The 22,063-nt window shown below is 46.5% G+C and overlaps 1 protein-coding gene and 1 pseudogene across 2 annotated transcripts in view; both read left to right on the forward strand.

The window, feature by feature from the left end:
• Positions 1 to 22,063, forward strand: part of LOC308637793 (cocaine esterase-like) — a gene marked incomplete at both ends in the record, with an annotated part of 41,439 nt that overhangs the window by 5,920 nt on the left and 13,456 nt on the right. Inside the window, 7 exons of the mRNA XM_081274619.1 lie at positions 225 to 323; positions 604 to 744; positions 854 to 934; positions 1,167 to 1,314; positions 1,696 to 1,833; positions 2,316 to 2,388; positions 2,836 to 3,022. Of these exons, the coding sequence (XP_081130745.1) occupies positions 225 to 323; positions 604 to 744; positions 854 to 934; positions 1,167 to 1,314; positions 1,696 to 1,833; positions 2,316 to 2,388; positions 2,836 to 3,022 (867 nt within the window). Of the gene's footprint in view, positions 1 to 224; positions 324 to 603; positions 745 to 853; positions 935 to 1,166; positions 1,315 to 1,695; positions 1,834 to 2,315; positions 2,389 to 2,835 lie in introns of the transcript that reaches the window.
• On the forward strand, positions 4,993 to 20,691 carry LOC308637286 (pyrethroid hydrolase Ces2e-like; annotated as a pseudogene). The gene is made up of 7 exons: positions 4,993 to 5,017; positions 8,372 to 8,576; positions 11,489 to 11,626; positions 12,283 to 12,372; positions 17,604 to 17,647; positions 17,729 to 17,943; positions 20,688 to 20,691. The product of its transcript is annotated as a pyrethroid hydrolase Ces2e-like (transcript).

Below are 22,063 nucleotides of genomic sequence, written 5' to 3' on the forward strand. Positions count from 1 at the left end.
CCTCAAGTGTTGATTTTTCTCTATGATCTGCAAAGTTGCACCCTGGGGGCCTCATCCTCAGAAGATCCATGGAAGCAGGTGTGATGGCTCTTCTGGCTGATACCTGAGCTTCAGGAAAGGTGGAAGGATTTCACACCTGCAGCATTATACACAGGATACAATTTGATAATTAAGGGCAACCTGCACACAGCTGAGATTTTGGCAACACTGCCCTTTCTTTACAGATGGTGGCCAACCTGTCTGCCTGTGGGCAAGTAGAGTCAGAGGCCCTGGTGGGCTGCCTGCGGGGCAAGAGTGAACAGGAAATGCTGGCTATTAACAAGGTAGGCTGAATGGACGTTAGTGAGGAGACGGGGGCTATGGTATAAGAAAAACACAGTGCTTTCCACTGTGGAAAAATGATCTCATTTCCAAGGCCTGATTTTCTTGTATCCTCATAGCCTTGGATGGGAACTGAGACAACAATATGCTGAACCAGGTATAGAATCTCTGAATGTTGGTCTGAGACTCAAGGGATTAGTTAGGATGGGTTGGAGTTAACTCAGGTATCATTAGAAAAGAGACTTTCTTTCCTGTAATCATGGACTTTGAATGTCCCCTTAGGCCTTCAAGATCATTCCTGCTGTGGTGGATGGGGCCTTCCTACCCAGGCACCCCCAGGAGCTTCTGGCCTCTGCTGATTTTCAACCTGTTCCAAGCATCATTGGTGTCAACAATGATGAGTATGGCTGGATCATTCCCATGGTAAATCCCATCTCCAAATCTCCTCGATAGTGTCAGGTGGGAGTAGCTTCAGACTTCGTAGGTCCTGGTCATCTCACCCCCAACTCTAGATTATCTTTTCACCACACAGCTCTTGGGCCCCCCTGAAATCCAGAAAGACGTAGACAGAGAGACCATGCGAGCTGTTCTGCAGAGAATATCAACACAGACGGTGAGACTCCTTGGGTCCTGCACCAGGCAAGAGTGCAGCCAGACACTCTTCCTTTTCAGTAATCCCCAGGAGCAAAGATTGATCTATGTGCATTTGTGAGTGGGGTCACCACACAGCTTGAAAGCATTGCCTTATTCCATGACACATCCCAAACCCCAATCCCTACCCTCAAGCTCCTGCCTCCCTGCCCCAGAGACTGCTTAACATGACTCTCCCTGGTCACCTGGACCAGATGAAGTTGCCTGCCGAATGTGCTGACCTATTGATGGAGGAGTACATGGGAGACAACAAGGACCCCCACACCCTCCGACTCCAGTTCCAGGAGATGATGGCGGACTTCATGTTTGTGGTGCCTGCACTCCAAGTAGCACATTATCAGAGTGAGTGAATCTGAACCTGAATTCTGGCTTCCTAGGAGACAGCTCAGAGCTGTGGGTCCCAGGTGAGGTCTGGTGTCAGGTCCTGACACATGTCTTTATCCAGACCCTGGTCCCAAGCAACTGAAGGCTGTTATCTCAGTAAATCCTTATGAGTAGGGTAAAAGATAGACATCACATTCATTTAACAGAGGAGGAAACTAAGGTAGTGGCACTCAAGGACTTCCCGTGACCACACAGCCAGGAACTTTAAGACATGACTTAACAAAGAGCCTTGCAACTGCCTCTGATCCATTCTGGGCTTCCACGCCACTGTGAAGATTCAAGCCAGCTTGGACCCAGGAATCTTGTCACCAAGAGTGACACATCCTGTCCACCCTCCAGGTTCCCATGCTCCTGTCTACTTCTATGAGTTCCAGCATCCACCCAGCATGTTTAAGGACATGAGGCCACCACATGTGAAGGCTGACCATGCTGACGAGATCCTCTTTGTCTTTGGATCCTTCATCAATGGCATAAGAGGTGAGCACTCCTTGTTCCACAGGAGCAGTCTCATGACTACAGGGTGACAATTGCTCTCATTGTACAATGAGAAACTGGGGCTTAGAGAGAACATGGGATCCAGTGTCTACCATCTTACAACTCAACAGGTCATTCCAGGGTTAAATCTTTCCAGTCCAATCTATGCTCCTTACCCCTGTTCCCACCCTAAACATGGTGTCTAGCATGGGAGAAGACGAGGTTGGTTTAAAGCCAAATCATTTCTTAAATGACTTCACAGTATCCAAAAGAAGGAGACTGGTAGGCCAAGGAGGAGCCCAGTGTTGATTCAGTTAAAAGCTGGGAGTAGTAAAGGCAGGTTGGGCAAGCTGAGTGCCTGGCCCCAGGACTGTTGTGATAGGGAAGGGACACAAGCCTGGGGGTGGGGTGGTGAGTGTGGCCCAGGAGTGGACAGCTGGATGGGGTTGGCCAGGACCTGGACCCTTGCTTTCCTCCTCCCACAGTGAAGCTCACTGAGGAGGAGGAGCTGCTGAAAAGGAGGATGATGAAGTACTGGGCCAACTTTGCTCGAAATGGGTGAGGACACCTGCACCTCTCAGCCTCCCATGGGGCACGGGCCCTCCAGCTCCCCTTGTCTGAGGTGACCCCATTAGCAAATATGTGTCCTTAATCACATCCTAGCCCTCTACCCAATGGGAAGACCCACACTCAAAAAGGGTGCTTTGTGGGTGCAGATCACTGGTCTCTTCTCACAGTGGACCAGAGGGTGAGCCATAGTGTTGGGCTACCATGAGAGCCAGCCTCTCACAGGGAAGGCAAAACAGGCCAGGTTGCACTACCATTTGTGGAATGACACTAGTGAGAGGTTATTGTTTTCCTACATCGGGACACCTCTCCCCATTCTCAACACCCCCGTCTGCCTGACTGGCTTCCCTGTCCAAAATTGGGGTGGGTAGTCAGATCTCACTTCAAAAGAACTCAGACTGACCCTCACCCCTCCCTGCTGGGAGGGCATGTACATAGGAACCCCAACGGAGAGGGCCTGCCCCACTGGCCACTGTTTGACCAGGACCAGCAGTACCTGCAGCTGGACATCCAGCCTGCTGTGGGCCAGGCCCTGAAGGCACACAGGCTGCAGTTCTGGACCAAGACCCTGCCTCAGAAGATCCAGGAGCTAAAGGGGGCTGAGAACAAGCACACAGAGCTCTAGCTTCCTTGTCAGGAAGAGAGGGGTATTCTAGGTGTAATGGGATCTTCCTGTGGTGCCCACACATGCCCACCCAAGAACATGGGTTGATTCACTCATTCACATAGTTATTTATCCATTCACTCCTCCATGGGTCCTCTCTTGTTAGACACACTCAGTAATTCCCAAGGAGGCTGTGGATGGATAAACCAGTTCATGCCCACCTTCTTCCTCATCACACTGTGCCTGAGTCCCTCCCTCCCTTCCTCCCCTCTCCTTCCCTACAATCCCTTCCCCCTCCTTCTACTTGCCACACCCTCCCATGCTGGCAGAGAAGTTTTAGGAAGCAGAGCTGGTACTTTTCTGAACCCCTTGCCCACCTCTCAGCAAGTACCCCATGTTCTCATACCGGTGGGACCTCTGTAGAAAAGTTATACACCAGAAGCCCCAAGGTTTTACTCCATCAGGCTGCAGTGACAACAACAGCAACAGCAACAACAACAACAATAATCTAGTGAAGCACGGTGGCACATGCCTATAATCCAAGTAATTCAAGAGGGTGAGGGAGAAGAATTACATATGCATCCCAGGCTGGCCACTTGTGGAGACCTGAGCTCAAAATAAAACAAGTCCTGGGAGAGTAGCTCAGTGGTGGAGTACTTGCCAAGCAGGCACAATGTCCTGGGTTTGATCACAGTGTTAGCTACAAAATAGAAACCAATAAACTGGGTAGCTGATGAACAATGTGAACGTGTTGTCTTCTGTGGAGGAGGTGACAAGTCCAGAATCAAGGGTTAGCAGATTTGTTGTCTGGGGAGGTCTTGCTTTGGTTTCTAGATGGCACCTTCCCACTATGTTCTCACTTGGCAGAAGGGGTGAACAAGTTCCCTTGGGCCTCTTTGGCAGTTCCTAAACACAGTCCCCTCCAAATGATTCATCACTTTCAGATTGGCTTTCTTTCTTTCTTTCCTGGTTTCCATCTACATGACCACAACTCACCCTCTGGAGTCACCTCACACTCTTAACATGGTGCAGCTTCCTCCACCATCAAGTGGAAAGGATGATGTACCGTTGACTTAACAAGTTCAGGGACATTTTAGCAGACTTTGTCCATGACTGTCACAATACAAACCTGAGACATCTGGGACTGCTGTCTGTGTACATTAAATGAAAAGAAATTTCACCCAGTAAAGAATTCTGTAGGCAACATATTACTGGGAAGAGGTGCGTACCACCCATGCCGCCTTTTTGGTACTGAGTGAAATCCAGGGTTGCTTTACCACTGAGCCGTGTCCCCCAGCCCTTTTCATTGTATTTTTATACAGAATATCACTAAATTGTTTAGGGCTTTGCTAATTTGCTGAGGCTGGCCGCAGCTTCCTGAGTCACTGGGATTATAGACATGCAGTGCGTGTGGAGCGTGCCTTTTGACTTGGAACATATCTTAATTTGATTTGGGGTGCTAAAACAGTATAACTGACCTGACACTGGATGATTTGTAAAGGAAATAGATTTATTTAGCTCACAGTTTTAGAGCCTGAAAAATCTCTGATCAGCTGACGGTTTCTGGTTCGGTCTTGGTGAGGGACTTTCAACTATGTCATAAGGTGATAATGGCATGACATCGTAGGATTTTGTGGGAGAGAGATCACTTAGTAAGAATGGAAGCAATAGACAGGGAAGAAGCCGACTTGCTCTATTTATAAAAACTCACACTCACCTCAAAGGAATTAACCCACTCCTATGAGAGCTAATCCACTCTGAAAGACTAGCATTAATCCTTTCACAGGGCAGTCCTGAGCCAATCACTAGGTCCTACTTATGAAAGGTACCACCTCACTGGGGACCTGTCATCCATGATAGGATCCTTTGGGGGGCAAACCCATCCAAACCATACCATTCTGCCCCCTACACCCCTAAGTTCATGTCATTCTTTCAATACAAAATGCAGTCATTCCATGCCTATAGTCCTCAAAGGCTGAAACTTTGCCAGCATGACTCCAAAGTGCAAAGTCCCAAGTACCATCTAAAACTCAAGGCAAATGACTTCCAACAAGTTACATGGTTTCAGGATACAGCCTTGAAACAGGCACAGGGCAGATAGTCCTGTTTCAAAAAGGAAGAATAACCAGTAGAAAGGACTCCCAGACCCTTAGCAAGTCTGAAAATAACCAAAGAAGACACTAGATCCCCAAACTCCAAGTCCAGCCTCCTAGACACAGGGCAGGGTACTGGTCCCAGGGCCTTGGGCAGCCCCACCCCTGGGGTGATGCTGCTTGCAGCCCACATGGCTGCTCTCCTGGGCTGCATGCCATGGCCTGTGGCTTTCCTAGGTTGGCATTGCACACTGCTGGTGGCTCTACACTCCTAGGGTCTCAAGAGCAGTGGTCCCACTCTCATGGCCTCACTAAGCATTCTGGTGAAGAATCTTTGCAATGACTGCACTCCAACAGCAGGGCCTCCAGAACTTTCCTTTGAAACCCCAGGGGAAGCTGTTGTGACAGCAGAGCCTTGGATTCTCTACACCTGTAAAATAGCTCCACTTGGCCATCACCAAGGTCTGTTGCTTGCTCCCTTTGGAGCAGCATCAGGAGTCATGTCTGGGATTTCATGAACCATGGTTGGACAGACCCAGAGCATTTTTCTAGAACACAAGGAGCAGAATCCTGAGACAATGCTGGGGCCCCTTCCATGGTCTTCAGGGCTCTTGATGGAAGGGCACCTGGAAGATTATGTGTAGGCCTCAGGCCTCCTCTCCCATGGTTTTGAAGCAGAGATCCTGGCTCCCTCCCACCCATAGTAATCTGTTTTACATCCTCTATATTCTCACCCAATCTCCCATTTTGCTCTTTAGGTGGGCAGACTGTGACATTCCCAGTGTTTTAGGGTGTGCTTGCCTTTGCCAAGTATCATTGTAAATCTCACTGAAAATGACCAAAAATAACCACACAACTCCTTCCACATTTTGCTTAGAAATGTTGTTCCCTGAATCCTCTAGGTCTTCAATCTTATATATGGCCTTCCCTGACATGTTTAGGCATGAATACAGTGTAGTCAAGTGTTTGCAGTGATCAAAGGCAGCCTTTCTTCTAATTTCCACAGATGGCTTCCACTTCCTTCTGAAGCCGCCTTAGGATGGCCTTTACTAAGCACGTTGCTATCAGCATTCTGAATATGACCACTTAACCAATCTCTATGATGTTCTAGCTCCTTCTAGTCTCTTTATCGCCGGAACTCTCACCAGGAATACTGATAATTCTTCATTTACAGCAGTACAATACTTTTCTTTCTTTTTCATTCTTCAACTTCTTTTGTTGTTGTGTTCAGGGGATTTAACCCCAGGGGACTTAACCACTGAGCCATATCCCCAATTTTTTTTTTTTTTTTTTGAGATAGCATCTTGTAAAGTTTGTAGGGCTTCATTAAGTTGCTGATACTGAGGCTGGCTTTGAACTTGCAATCCTACTGCCTTGGAACTCTGAAGTACTAGAATTACAGACATGCACTTTCAAACCCAACAACCCAAGACTTTTCTTAACTACTCCCTCAAACTCCTCCAACCTCTGGTTGTTAACTAGTTCCAAAGCCACTTCCACAGTTTCAGGTATTGTTTGAGAAACAACACCACACTTGGTACGAATTTTCTGTCTCAGTTTGCTTTGTGTTTCTGTAACAAAATAGCCAACACAAGGTAACTATAAATAAAGTAATTATTTTGCACACAGTTTTAGATATTGAAAATCAAGATCAGGTGGCCCTCTCTGGTCTGCCTCTGTTTTTGTTTTTGGTCTGTTGTTGTGGTTGACACTACTGGGGATGGACCCAAGGATGATCTGCCACTGAGCAACATCCCTAGCCCTTTTTGTTTTTCACTTTGACACAGGCTCATGCCAAGTTACTGAGCCTGGTCTCAAACACACAAAACTCCTGCCTCAACCTCCCAAGCCTCTGATATTACTGGAGTGCATCACTCTGCCTGGCTCTGGTCTACCTCTGGAGAGGGCCTTGTAGCTATGTCATAAAGTGTCAAAGACATGATATAGCAGGAGTTTATGAGATAGATCATACGGCAGGAGCAAAGCAAGAGACTGGAGAGTGTCCAAGCTGCCCTGTTAGAACATTCTCGCTTTCCAGGATATTAATATACTCCTATGAGATCAAATCCACTCCAAAAACCTTAGTCATGATCCAATCACCTTCCGTTACACCCCACCCCTTTATAGTCCACCTCTTCAATGTTGCCACGCTGGGAACCAAACTTCCAGCACATGAGTCACTGGTGAACAAACCACATCCAAACAATAGCAGAAAGATGATACTAGATTGTCCTCTCTGGAGCCTTTACATGGCTGCCACGCCTAGCCTCAACCACAGCAGTTGACACATTGATACATTAGGATCCACCATGGGAAGGGCAGCAGAAGATCTCTGAGGTTGTTCTTGTCTTTTGTTTTTTCTAATGGAACCTGGCTCAGATCTGCCAATTTCTGCAGAGACAGAACATGAGACTGTGAAGGGAAGGTGCAAGAGGTGGGAGCCATTGCAGGTGGCAACAACATCAAGAGGACATTGCCTTTACTGAACACCTCCCTGCACCCTAAGGCACAGAGCGAGATGTGGTTGCCCAAGAGCTGCACAGCACAGAGGGATGAGCCTCATATGAGCCAGAAAGGAAAGTTAATGAACCCAATGTGCCCATCAGACACTTTCAACAAGTATCTGAACTGGCACAACCTAGATTATATGAAATGCACCCTGTCCTTTGCACCATTGTTCGAAAGCAACCCCAGCTATCACATCATCGTAAATTTTTCATGAGTTCCTACTGAAAAAAAAGAAGAGGAAGATTGATATAGATATTAATATGTATATACAGATAAGTAGATCAATAAAGGTATTTTTGCAATACTGTGTGTTTTCATTATAATGAAATATCTACTCAAATGTTCTAATTTATTATACAATGATACTGATATAGTCTTTACTAAAAAACCCAGATTCAAATAAGGTTCATAATTTGCAAATAGTAGATCATAATACCAACTTTGAAAAATAATTATATTCCACCCATTTCTTTTTTAGTTTACACCCAAAAGTCACCTCTTTTCCTCCATGTAAACCTAACCCCATCATACATACCCTCCAGTCACTCTCTGTGTCTATGTATGAACTAATTCTGGCCTGTGTCATCAGAATACAATCAGGAGACAGTTGTGGAGAGTCACAGTCGGGTAGGCAGAAAGTTTCTGAAGCAAATGTTGACAGATCAGGGTCTTTCCACAGCCAGAGCTGAGGAGGACCCACCAGGCCACAGTGTGTAGGCCAGCAGCTGATGGGCAGGCCTGAGCCTGAAGTGCATCTCTCTGCCCACAGGCCAGGACTCAGTCAGTCCCATTCAAACCACTCACACTGGGCAGGTATGGGGCAGCCTTGTCCACGTGAAGGGCACCAATGTGGGGGTCCACACCTTCCTGGGAATTCCCTTTGCCAAGCCACCTGTAGGACCACTGCGCTTTGCAGCCCCTGAGCCCCCTGAACCTTGGAGTGGTGTGAGGGATGGGACCTCCCACCCGGCCATGTAAGCTCTCCTGGGGTCCAGGAAACCTTAAGGCTGGGGTGGGGAAAGGTACTTCCGTGGTTCCTTCATCTAAACTGCTCAGGCAGTTTTCCTCTGCATTGAGAAGATTCTCATATGCGTGTTTCCAATGAGAGAGGATCAGAGTGTAGCAGCTGCTAACTTCCGCAGGCTCCCGTCTCAGGCCTTGGCACCCAGAGAGCATTTGTTGCAGAGACACATTTGTCCCAGCTCATGTTTTGACAGAAGTTCTCTGCAACCAGCGGATGTGTGTCTTGGAGAGTGTGAGTTTGGCTTTAAGAACCTATAAAAGGGCTGAGGAACTTCTGGACCCGGGGGCTTAAACATGGACGTGCACCTGATGAACCTCCGGATCCGTGGGCCTAAGTATGGACACCTGAGGAACTTCTGGATCCGGGAGCCTAAACATGGGCACCTGAGGAACTTCCAGATCCTAGAGCCTAAACATGGACGTGCACCTGTGACACTTCTGGATGCTATGGCCTAAACATGGATGTGCGCAAGAGGAACTTCCGGATCCGGGCACCTAAACATGGACGTGCACCTTTGAAACTTCTGGATCCCGATCTGGGGGCCTAAACATGGATGTCTGAGGAACTTCCGGATCCGGGGGCCTAAACATGGATGTGTGCCTGAGGAACTTCCGGTTGCTACGGCCTAAACATGGAAGACTGATGAACTTCCGGAACCTAGAGCCTAAACATGAATGATGCTGAGGAACTTCCGGACCCAGGGGCTTAAACATGGACGTGCGCCTGAGGAACTTCTGGATGCTGTGGCCTAAACATGGACACCTGAGGCACTTCCGGATCCGAGGGCCCAAAGATGGACGTGCACCTGAGGAACTTCTGGATCCGGGGGCCTAAACATGGACGTGCGCCTGAAGAACTTCCAGATGCTACGGCCTAAACATGGAGGAGAGGACTGAGGCATTCCAGATCCTGGGGCCTAAACATGGACGCCGGAGGCACTTCCGGATCCTAGAGCCTAAACATGGATGCTGAGGAACTTCCAGACCTGGGGGCTTAAACATGGACGTGCACCTGAGGAACCTCTGGATCCGTGGGCCTCAGTATGGACGCCTGAGGAACTTCTGGATCCGGAGGCCTAAACATGGACACCTGAGGAACTTCAGGATCCTAGAGCCTAAACATGGATGTGCACCTGAGGCACTTCTGGATGCTATGGCCTAAACATGGATGTGCGCTCAAGGAACTTCCAGATCTGGGCACATAAACATGGACGTGCACCTTTGAAACTTCTGGTCCCGGACCCGGGGGCCTAAACATGGACGCTTGAAGCACTTCCGATTCCAAGGGCCTAAACATGGACGTGTCCCTGGAACTTCTGATCCTTGTGCCTATAAAGGGCAGGGCGTGACTCTCAGAAGGGACGTGGCCCATGAAGGGGAGCTGAGTATGGGGCCTGTTGGGGGGCAGACTGAGCTGTCGCACCCTGAACTTGAATGTGATGGTGGCCTTCCCCTGGGTGTCACTTCCTCCCCTTCCAGGCGGTGCCGAGGAGGAAGTGAGACCAGGCACAGGGGCCAGGCCACCGTCTTTCTCCTCTCTTAGCCAGGCGCCCAGCCTGGCTGGGGATGGGGACATCTTATGACACTAGCTGCCTCCTGTATCCCTGACCCAGGACCTCAGGGACCACAGGCAGGGAGTACTTGATATGATTCTCCCCTGGCCACTGACCCTCAGTCCCGGGGTCTGCCCAGGGAGAGCTCTGGCTCTCAGAGGGTCAGGGGGCCCCTGTGACCTGCTACTCCTTACACACTGTCATCCTGGGCGAGCAAAGGTCAGGACACTAGATGCTACTGAGAGTGACATCTCCTAGATGGGTGGCTGGGGACTTTGCCTCTATCTCCAGGCCTCAGACACTGGATGATCCCTCCCAAAGACAGAAAATAACCCCACACTGCCCAAGACTTATTTTTAAGCTTTGGATTCTGAAATTTTCCTGCTGACACCTTCTTTGTGAAGCCAGTTTTTCAACAGAGACAATATTCCAGGGGGAAAAAAACAACAACATGGAGTCAATCAAACCAAGCTGACACATCTGGTCCTCCAAGAGAAATCTGGTTGGAGGGAAAACAGCCATTCTCAACTGGCAAAATACTGAAGTTCCCTTGTCCTTATTTTGTATAAGCAAAATAAATAATCTGATGTTAACTCATCAAAATATTTTTGATGAGTGCTTGGCTCATAGGAAAACTGATTCTGTTTTATGGAATGAAGTGTTGCCTGATTTTAAAATTAAAAATGAAGCCAATTAGGATTGTTAAATTACACTGTCATAATTCTGTTCTTTGATAGCAGAAATAAATAAACCTTTAAAAAAAAGAACCTATAAAAGACCCAGCAGTACATACTCTAGATTCCTGAGGAGGGAGCAATAGTGGCTCCTTTGGGATGCCCCCTCTACATTCACTATGCCAGCCCACAGGGCCAGGGGCCAGAGACCAAGGAACAGGTGCAGGTGCTTATAGCTGGAGACTCTGTGGGAGGGATGTGATTCCCTGAGAGTCTCCTCTACCCATTCATGCATCACCTGTGTGGGGACACCCTATGATAGGGATTATTTGGTCAACACATGCAGCCAATGTTTCCCAGACAGGCCCCTAGAGTCATGATTGCCCAGCCTCAGGGGGAGTGGGACACAAGTGCTCAACAACCTTGAGACCTCCTGGAGGTCTGGTCTCCATCCGAGCTTCCCCCGAGCCTGTGGCCTGGAACTTGGTGGGAAGAGTCTCTGGAGAAGGATCAAGTGTGAGGAGGGTTGAAGGGGAGTGGGGACCAAGGGTGACTGAGAGCACCCAGACTCATTCTGGACCCACAGTCTGGTTTTGCCCATGGCACAGCTCCTGGAATAACTGCTATTCTCACCAGGTGTCTGCAGGATGTGGCTAGGAACACACTGGTTGTGAACCTCTTGAATCTGACACTCCCTCTCATCCCATGTCAGAGGTCTGCCTGTACCTCAGCATCTACTCACCTGCCCATGCCCATGAGGGCTCTAACCTGCCTGTGAGTGCCAAACCTTGGTCATCTGCTGAGTGGGAGGACACCTGTTTTGCAAGAAGATTTTTTAAAGATGAGAGTAGCCTGAGCTCCACTGCAGTGTGGACCCTGATTTAAAAAAAAAGACTCTTACTAATAGGTTCAAGAAAACCTTCTTACTTGGGGTGAGTAACTGAGTCCTGGGCATGGGATTATAGAGACCTGGATGTCCTCAGAGGTCTTAGGCTATGGCCCTAGGGTAGATCCAGTACACAGACAACCCATTCATACCAGGGAGAGACAATCAGGACCTCAAGGACTGCACTTTGACATCACCCAAATTCCTAAACACTGATTATCTATTGAGCTAATAAAATGGGAAACACTGGTTAATGTTTATGTAAGTCTTTCAGGGAGACACCCTTTTATTTCCATCTCAAAGGACTTCTGGTAATAATACAGACAGACTTTGATACATGGGAAGACTCAAAGGCATAAGTGGTCTTGGATTTCTGAATGAACCAGAGTCACTTGCCCATAAGAAATATCATGTCACCTGCTGGGGTGCTGTCCATGTGGGTAACTACTCAAAGACTATCAAAAAGTGGTGGATAGAATAGAGATCAGCCCAGGGGGGATTTGGGCTGGGTTAGGACTGCATGGCATCTGTCTTGATTTCCAAGGTAATAGTATGGATCCATGGTGGTGCCTTGGTGGTGGGTATGGCTTCCATATATGATGGTTCTATTCTGGCAGCCATTGAAAATGTGGTGGTGGTCCATCAGCTGGCAGCTGGTTGCTGGACAGGGGGCCCCAATGCTCCGGGGCCCCAAACCACAAATATACGGAGCACTGGAGGAACCCAGCAACCCCATCAGGGTAGTGACCAGGACACATTGTCCATCAGATCCCTCATCAGACAAACCAGAGGGAGCGCAGGGTTGGACATCTGCGCCTCCGCCAGATCAGTACTAACTCCAGAGATGGGAGTTCAAATCATTCCCACAGGGGTAAAAGGACCTCTTCCCAAAGGAACAGTAGGCTTATTACTGGGACGCAGCTCTTCTACTCTAAAAGGACTTTTGATAAGTCCTGGGGTAATTGATCCCGATTATGAAGGTGAAATAAAAATTATAGCCAGTTCTCCAAAGGGTATATCAATAATTTCACCAGGAGATAGAATAGCACAGTTACTAATAATACCAAGCCTACATGATAAATTTTCCAGTCATGCTGTAGAAAGAGGTTCCAAGGGATTAGGCTCCACAGGTGTAGATTGGGCTATGCTTTCTTTAAATTTAGATTCTCGCCCCATGCTAAAACTAAATATTCAAGGACATGAATTTAATGGGCTACTGGATACAGGTGCAGACCTTAGCATCATCTCTCGTCAAGAATGGCCAAAACATTGGCCATTACAACAAGCCACTCAAACGCTTCGAGGCCTAGGAGTGGCGACTAATCCCGATAGAAGCGCAATGGTATTAGATTGGAAGGATCCCGAAGGATGTGAAGGAACTATACAGCCATATGTATTGGATCATCTTCCTGTAAATTTATGGGGACGAGATGTCTTAGATCAATTAGGTTTGACATTAACAAATAACACCAATCAAAATGCACCCACTATTATGGCTAGACAAGGTTTTAGGAAAGGAAAAAGATTAGAAAAACAAGAACAAGGTATAGCAGCACCAATACAAATAGATCAAGGAACAGACAGACATGGGTTGGATTTTCACAAAGGGCCACTGAGACAATAAAAATTACATGGAAATCAGAAAGACCAGTATGGGTTCCTCAGTGGCCCTTGACTAAAGAAAAGATACAAGTAGCCCATGATCTGGTCAAACAACAATTAGCGGAAGGACATATACAACCTTCTGTATCTCCCCATAATAGTCCCATTTTTGTCATCAAAAAGAAATCTGGTAAATGGAGATTATTGCAAGACCTAAGAGCCATTAATAATGAAATGGTCATTATGGGACCTGCTCAATCAGGGATTCCTCAATTGTCTGCTTTGCCAAAAACTTGGTATGTTTTAGTTATAGATATTAAAGATTGTTTTTTTTCAATTCCAATTCATCCTGAGGATAGTCCACGTTTTGCATTTACTATCCCTGCACTAAATCATGAAGGTCCTGATCAGAGATATGAATGGAAAGTACTCCCTCAAGGGATGGCTAACAGCCCAACTATGTGTCAAATTTATGTTAACAAAGTAATCCAGCCACTTAGAAATCAAAATCCTGAACTACAAATATTTCACTATATGGATGATGTATTATTAGCACACAAAGCTAAAAACACATTGCTAGAATGTTATGCCACACTTACAAATTTATTAAAAAATTATAATCTAGAGATAGCAATAGATAAAGTACAATTAAATTTTCCAATTAATTATTTAGGAGTTCTATTATCCTCAACCATGGTCCATCCACCAAAAATTCAAATACGAGTAGATCAACTCAAATCACTTAATGACTTTCAAAAGTTATTAGGAGACATAAATTGGATAAGGCCTTATCTAGGTATTCCAACAGGAGAATTGGGACCTTTATTTGATATCCTAAAAGGTCCATCAGATCCAAATTCACCCCAAATGTTAACGCCTGAAGCAAGAAAGGCATTAAAAATCATTGAAACATATATGGAAAATATGCATTTGGATAGAATTGATATAAGTTTGCCTTTATTATTTATTGTACTACCAACAAAAAATATTCCTACAGGAGTATTTTGGCAAGAAGGTCCATTATTATGGATACATTTATCTTATTCTCCTAACACTATTCTTACTAGGTATCCTGAGGCAGTAGGACAATTAATACTCAAAGGAATAAAAACAACAAAGGAAGTATTTGGAATTTCTCCCAATAAAATTATTACTCCATATACTATGAATCAAATTGATGAATTAGCTAATGAGTTAAATACTTGGGCAATAATCATGTGCAAATCTAATGTTTCATTTAATAACCACTTACCATCTAATCCTTTATTGACTTTTTGGTCATTGCATCCTGTAATTTTTCCAAAAATGACAAGAAAAACACCTATCATGAATGCTCCAAATATATTCACTGATGGGTCAAATAATGGTACAGCAGCAATAGTTACACCTGATCAAACTTTTACATTTTTAGTACCCAAACAATCAGCTCAAAAGGTAGAGCTTAATGCAGTATTACAAGCTTTTGTGATGTTTAAAGATTCTGTATTTAATTTATTTTCTGATAGTCAGTATATAGTTAATGCTATAGTATCCCTTGAAGATGCTGGTAGGATTTCCCCTTCTTTTACTGTTTTCTCTTTGTTTTCCACTATACAAAGTTTAATCTGGGACAGAAAAGATCCATTCTTTATAGGACATATCAGGGCACATACAGGATTGCCTGGAGCCCTTAGTTTGGGCAATGATTTAGCAGATAAAACTACACATGACATACATATTTTCTCTACACTAGAAGAAGCTATAAATTTTCATAAAAGGTTCCATGTCAATGCTAATACTTTACAAAAGCGTTTTAAAATAACTAAGGAACAAGCTAGACAAATAATAAAACAATGTCAAAATTGTGTGACCTTTTTACCACAAGTTAATCTTGGAGTCAATCCTAGAGGATTGATACCTAACCATATTTGGCAGATGGACGTCACACATTTGCCAGAATTTGGAAAATTAAAATATTTGCATGTTACAGTTGATACTTCTTCTGGATTTTTGATGGGCTCCCTTCATGCCGGAGAAAAAACTAAAGATGTTATAGCTCATTGCTTACAAAATTTTGCCACTGTGGGCATTCCAAAACAGTTAAAAACAGATAATGCCCCTGGTTATACTTCTAGCTCTTTTAAACAATTTTGCTCATCATTTGGCATTACTCATATAACAGGAATCCCATACAATCCACAGGGACAAGGCATAGTTGAAAGAGCTCATCAAACTATTAAAAAATACTTATTAAAGCAAAAAGACGGAATTGGGAAGGGGTATATATTCCCCAAAGATAAACTTAAAATAACCCTTTTTACTCTAAACTTTTTAAATTTGGATTCATCAGGACTTAGTGCTGCAGAAAGGCATATGTGTCCAAAAAATGTACATAAGCCCAAGGTACTTTGGAAAGATATTCTAACAGGACAATGGAAAGGTCCTGACCCAGTAATTGTCTGGAGTCGGGGGTCTGTTTGTGTGTTTCCACAGGAAGAACAGCAGCCGATTTGGGTTCCGGAAAGATTAACTAAAATCCTGACCCAGTGATTGTCTGGAGTCAGGGGCCTGTTTGTGTGTTTCCACAGGGAGAACAGCAGCCGATTTGGATTCCAGAGAGATTAACTAAAGCGATTTCTACAGACCAAAAAGAAGATGATTTGGCTCAAATCCATAATAGCTGATATCCAAAACACCAATTTGGCTATCCTTACATCTGCGACAGAACCAGGATGCTTTTTTCAATATCTATTTTATTATTGCCCTTTCCCATATCATGAAGTTCTATTTTGGTTTTTGAGCTCATACAGACCTAGGTTAATGTTTTGCTGATCAGTTCTATTTTTTTTTTTGACTATAGAGTTTTAAACATTGCAATGGAGATTTCACCTGTAAAAAGTTATAAGGCCTTTACTATTATGTTATGTGTTATATGTATATTATGTGTGCACACTTGTGTTTTGTGTTATATGTTTGAATGTACGTATGTCCATATATCATATATGATGAGCACTCATGAAAAAATGGATCCAAATATTTTTTTTTATTCACGTGATTTAAATGGTTTAATTTAAATTGGGTAAATAACTGTTAAGAATTGTTTTAATATGTAAACAAAAAAGAAGGTTAACAGATCTGTTTGTTTACTTTCACCTTTCCTTTTCATTATATTTAATAATTCTCACCTTACCTTTTCATTATATTTAATAATTCTCTTCAAGATAATGTAAATTGTTAAGAAAATTGTTTTCTTTTAGTGCCTTCTGGAATGTTACATAATTTTTTCTTTAGCCATTATTGCCAGAATTCCTATCTTCATCCCAGTGCCGGTGAAGACAAAGATAAAACTAATCTACAGCTTCTGCAATAGCCATCACTGAACTGCTTGCAGAACTTGCCTAAACTATGTGCAGAACTTGCAGAACTTGCCTAGACTTGCCTAGACTATGCATTGTGAACTATCTGTTGGTGCAGCGACTTGTGGTAGTGTTGGGGTATTTTTGCTGATGATGTCATTGGTGGTACAATTTTTCCAACAAGAGCCATCAATTGGCTTAGTGTATCTTCCTCCCTTCTGCTTTTCATGACAAAGACCTCTCCACAGGTGTGGCTGTATACTGGACCGGTAGTCAATGACGGGTAAGGACCATATGTAGTATTGGACAACCTAAGGCAGGCACGGTCCCCAAGCCACATGCTTGTTGTTTAAACAGAGAGGGGGAGATGTTGAGAGCCACAGCCAAAGGGGCCCCAGCAAACTTCCAGCTGCCAGCAACCAGCTGCCAGCTGATGATTGGCTCACAGCGGCCCCAGCAACATCTAGCTGATTGGTTCCTCTGCGGTGATGTTCATTGGGCTGTTTCCCTGCCCTTCAGACTGCCGGCTGATGATTGGCTCACAGCAGCCCCAGCAACATCTAGCTGATTGGCTCCTCTGCGGTGATGTTCATTGGGCTGTTTCCCTGCCCTTCAGACTGCCAGCTGATGATTGGCTCACAGCGGCCCCAGCAACATCTAGCTGATTGGCTCCTCCACGGAGCTGCTCATTGGGGGACTTCTTTGGCTCCGCCCACGCAACCCAGCCAATCGGCCTCAAGAACAGGAGGATTGTGGGAGGTGGTGAGGTTTGTGGGGGGGTGAGAGGCTTGTGGAAAGCCGGTGGTGGCAGTTGGGCTCTGAGGGGTTTTCCCTGAGGAGCTGTTTTGTTTGGCGTTTGTAGTTCTAAAAATAAAGTTAGTTTCTTTTGACAAGTGGCTCCTGAATTGTGCCCAGCCAGACTGCGGCAGTGGTCACTATCCAGTACCGCCTGGGTGTTCTGGGCTTCTTGGGGTGAGCCTGGGACAGGGATAGTCAATGGGGACAGAAGAGACAGATGATAGTCCAGTGATCACTGTCCCTGCCACTTTTCAGCACTGAAGACCAGCATGCCACTGGGGCTACCTGGACCAAGAAGCGGCCCTACTCTGGGCCCAGCAGAATATCGCCCACTTTGGAGGCATCCCTAATCAGGTCACCATTTTTGGCGAGTCTGCAGGTGGCACTAGTGTGTTCTCACATGTGGTGTCTCCAATGTCCCAAGAATTCTTCTATGGTGCCACTTCATCTAATCTGAGGTGGTTTCCATGGTGAGTGTCCTCAACCACCAAAGCCAAGATTCACTGCCTTGCCCCTCACCATCATAGCCACTTCTATTCTGTCTGTTTAGTGGGGACAACAACAGTTGGGGTATCTTTGAAATTGATATTGCTCCAAAGATTGCTCAGGGGTTCAAGGGTCACCTTCCACACACATCTACCTGACAGTGGTTGATTTTGCTCTGTGGTTGCAAAGCTGCACCCTGGGAGCTTCATCCTAAGAAGAACCATCTAAACAAGTTTGATGGCTCCTCTGCTGACACCTGAGCTTCAGGGAGGGTAGAACAATTTCATACCTGCAGCAATCCACACACAACATCCTTTGAGAATTAGGGGTCACCTGCACTCATCTGGGACTTTAGACAACACTCGCCTCCAGCCTGGAGGGATGATCCAGCCCCTGCCTGATCCCTTTACAGATGGTGGCCAACCTATCTGCCTGTGGGAAGGTGGAGTCAGGGGCCTTGGTGAGCTGCCTGTGGGGAGCTGCCTAGTGGGGCAAGAGCAAAGAGGAAATGCTGGCTATTACCAAGATCAGGCTGAATGGTCATGGGTACTGAGGAATGGCATGGAGACTAAGTGGGGCAGAATGCTCAAGTGCCCTTCAAACTCTTGGGACAGTTACCTCATTTCCATACATTGTCTGCCTTTGAATTGGTGGAACAGGCCTTGAGGAACTACTCGTGGTACATTTTAGGGTGGGCATTTAGGAGTGAGCCAGTAAAGGTGGAAAGCACTCAGAGGATATCAGGAATTTTCTAAACCTTGGCCTTGCTTCCTGTCATCGAGTGTCCCCTCAGGCCCTCAAGACCATCTCTCGTGTGGTAGATGGGACCTTCCTGCCCAGGCATGAGGGGCTTCTGGCTTTGGCTGGTTTTCAACATGTCCCCAGCATCGTTGGTGTCAACAATGATGAACTGAGTTGGCTTCTTGCCACAGTGAGGTCCATCCTCCCACGCCCTGTGTCTGGGAAGCCCTGGGGAGATTTTTACACATTCGTAGCTCCAGGTTCCTCCATCTCTAAATCAAGACTTTCTACCACCCAGGGCTCAGACACTGCTGACACCCAGAAGGAAATGGACAGAGGTATTGTGCAGTCTATTCTTCAAAGCATGTCAGCACAGTTGGTGAGGTTCCTGGGGTCCTGAAAAAAATCTAGAGGACACCAGGCTCAGTGGTACACACCTGTAATCCCAGTGACTCAGCAGACTGAGGCAAGGATCACAAATTCAACGCTGTCCTCTGAAATTTAGCAAGGCCCTGTCTTAAAAGGGCTAGGGATATAGCTAGCTATAGAGTGCCCCTGGGTTTAATTCCCAGTACTGATGAAAGAAAAAAACAATAGAGGGCACACTAGATATCCTGTTCACTCAACAAACCCCAGCAAAAAAGACTGACCTGTGTGTTTGATAATATATGAGGTCACCCCACAACTTGGTCCTTTCATCCCTTCCCTGTTCATCCGCCTACCCACAGACCTTTGCCTTCCTTCCCCAGAGCTTGCTTAAAGGACTTTCAATGATCCCCTGTGCTAGATGTTGCCTGCTAACTTTGGTGACCTGTTAATGGAGGAATACATGGGAGACAATGAGGACCCCCACACCTTCAGACTTTAGCTCCACAAAGTGATGGTGGACTTAATGTTTCTGATTCCTGCACTCCAAGCAGCACACTATCAGCATGGCCATATCTTTACTGAATTCTGGATGCATAGGAATGCAGCTCACAAGTGTGGGTCCCAGGTGAGGTCTCTGGTGTCCTGGTTCCCACAGATGTCTTTATCAAACTCTGGAAGCAGTATACTTGGTAGCCCTCATACAGAAAATCCTCATGGTTAGTGTAAGAGACAGATATCACCTCTTTTTGACAAATGAAGAGGTCAGTTTAATGGCACTTAGTGATTTCCCCATGAGAACACAGCAAGGAAGTCCAGGGTTATGATTTACCAAGAATCTTTTCTACTACCCCTGCCCCAGCTTGGGGCTCCCCTTTCCATTGTCCAGATTGTATCCAACTTTGGACCTAGATATCTTGAAAACATGGGTAAAGCAGGGGAGCTCCAGGTGAGGGGGCCATCACATCACAGCCTGTCTATGCACCCAGGTTCCCATGCCCCTGTCTACTTCTAGACAGGGGCCCAACATCTTCAAGAACATCAAACTGCCCCATGTGAAGGCTGACTGATGATGAGATCATCTTTGTCTTTTGATCCTTAAAGGGCAGTGAACTCCTCATTCACTAGGAGCTTAGATAGAGCCCTAGCTGGGTCCCCAAGGGATGTTGCTATAAAGATGAGGAAACTAGCTCAGAGAGAGAATAGGATGAGGGATCCACCATATTACAGTTCATAAAGATGCTTTAGGATTAGAATGTAAGTCCTTTCCACTCCAATCTGTGATCCCTCTACCTGTCCCCACCTTAATCATGGTATCTAGCATAGGAGGAGACAAGGTTGGTTAGAGGCATAATCATTTATAAAATGACACCCCAAGGTCCAAAAGTAGAAGGGAACTACTGGGCCAGGGGTGAGCCAAGAGTGGCTTCAACTAGAGCCTGGTATGAGTAAGGGCAGGTTAGGTAAGCACAGAGCCCAGACCCAGGTTGGTTAGGGTAGGAAAGGGACTCAGCCTTAGGACCCAGGGACAGGCTACAGCTGGGGTGGTGAGTGTGGCACAGGAGTGGACAGCTGGATGGGATTGGCCAGGACCTGGACTCTTGTCCTCCTCCTCCTACAGTTGAGCTCACTGAGGAGGAGGAGCTGCTGAGCAGGAGGATGATAAAGTACTGGGCCAACTTTGCTTGAAATGGGTGAGGACACCTGCACACCTCAGCCTCCCAGGGGACAGAGGCCCTTCATTGCTCCCCTTGTCTGAGGTGACCTCATCAGCACATATGTGTCCTTAATCACATCCTAGCACCCTCCCCAACCTGAAGACTCACACTGAAAGAGGGTGCTTTGTGAGAGCAGGTCACTGGTCTCTTCTCACAGTGGTCTAGAGGGTGAGCCATAGTGCTGGGCTACCATGAGAGCCAGCGTCTCACAGGGAAGGGCAACACAGGCCAGGCTTCCCTGCCCTGTGGGGAACGACACTAGTGAGAGATCATTGCTTTCCTATAACAGGAAACTTTTACCAATGCTCCTGCCAGCCTGACCACCTGGCCTGCCAAAATGGGTTGGTAATGGTAAGGGTAAGTCTGAGCTTAGCAGAGTTCAGATTGAACCTCACCCTGGGAGGTTCCTGGGAGGGCATATACACAGGAACCCCAAAGGAGAAGGCCAAATCCACTGGCTATTGTTCCACCAGGACCAGCAGTACCTGCATCTGGACATCCAGCCTGCTGTGGGCCAGGCCCTGAAGGCCCACAGGCTGCAGTTCTGGACCAAGACCCTGCCTCAGAAGATCCAGGAGCTACAGGGGCTGAGGACAAGTCTACCACGCGGCCTGCGCAGTGGTTTCATTAATGAGGTTCTAGGCATTAAGTTAGTTAGAAGAGATCGAAATAAAACACACAAACCAGTACCTTATTTTATATTGCTAGGTCCGAGACGGCTCGCCTCCCTGGTTCCCGCCTCCAGCCGCCCAGCAGGGCAGCGAGGATTACTCTGGGCTAGCAGGAGAGAGAGAGAGCGAACACGCCTGGGAGTAGCCTTTTATTGGGGAACAAGAGATTCAGGGGAGAATTCTATCCAATGAAGGTTGAGGGGGGGCTGCACTCCAAGGTCAGGGTCAGTGATTGGGTCTCCGGGGTCAGTGGTCACGCACACCCCCACACGGATGGGCTCTCTCATCAGGGAAGGGTCGGGAAAGCTCCGACACAGCCAGAGCGCCTCAGACCCTTAACGGGAGTCACCCAATCACGTGTCAGAATGGCTCTCCACAGACAAGCACACAGAACTCTAGCTTCCTTGTCAGGAAGAGATGGGTGGGCTGCATGCAGGTGGGGTCTGCCTGTGTTGTCCTCTCTTGCCCACCAGAAGCCAGGGTTGACCCTCTCATTCACAGAGCCATCCATACACTCTTTATCTATCCATTCAGCTAACACTGATAAAGAACTCACCTCATGATGTTCAGTGGGTTCTCTCTTGTTAGATACACTCAGTAAATCCCCC

This window comes from Spermophilus citellus (assembly GCF_964194105.1).
Source record: "Spermophilus citellus genome assembly, chromosome: 18".
NCBI classification, from domain to species: Eukaryota; Metazoa; Chordata; class Mammalia; order Rodentia; family Sciuridae; genus Spermophilus; species Spermophilus citellus.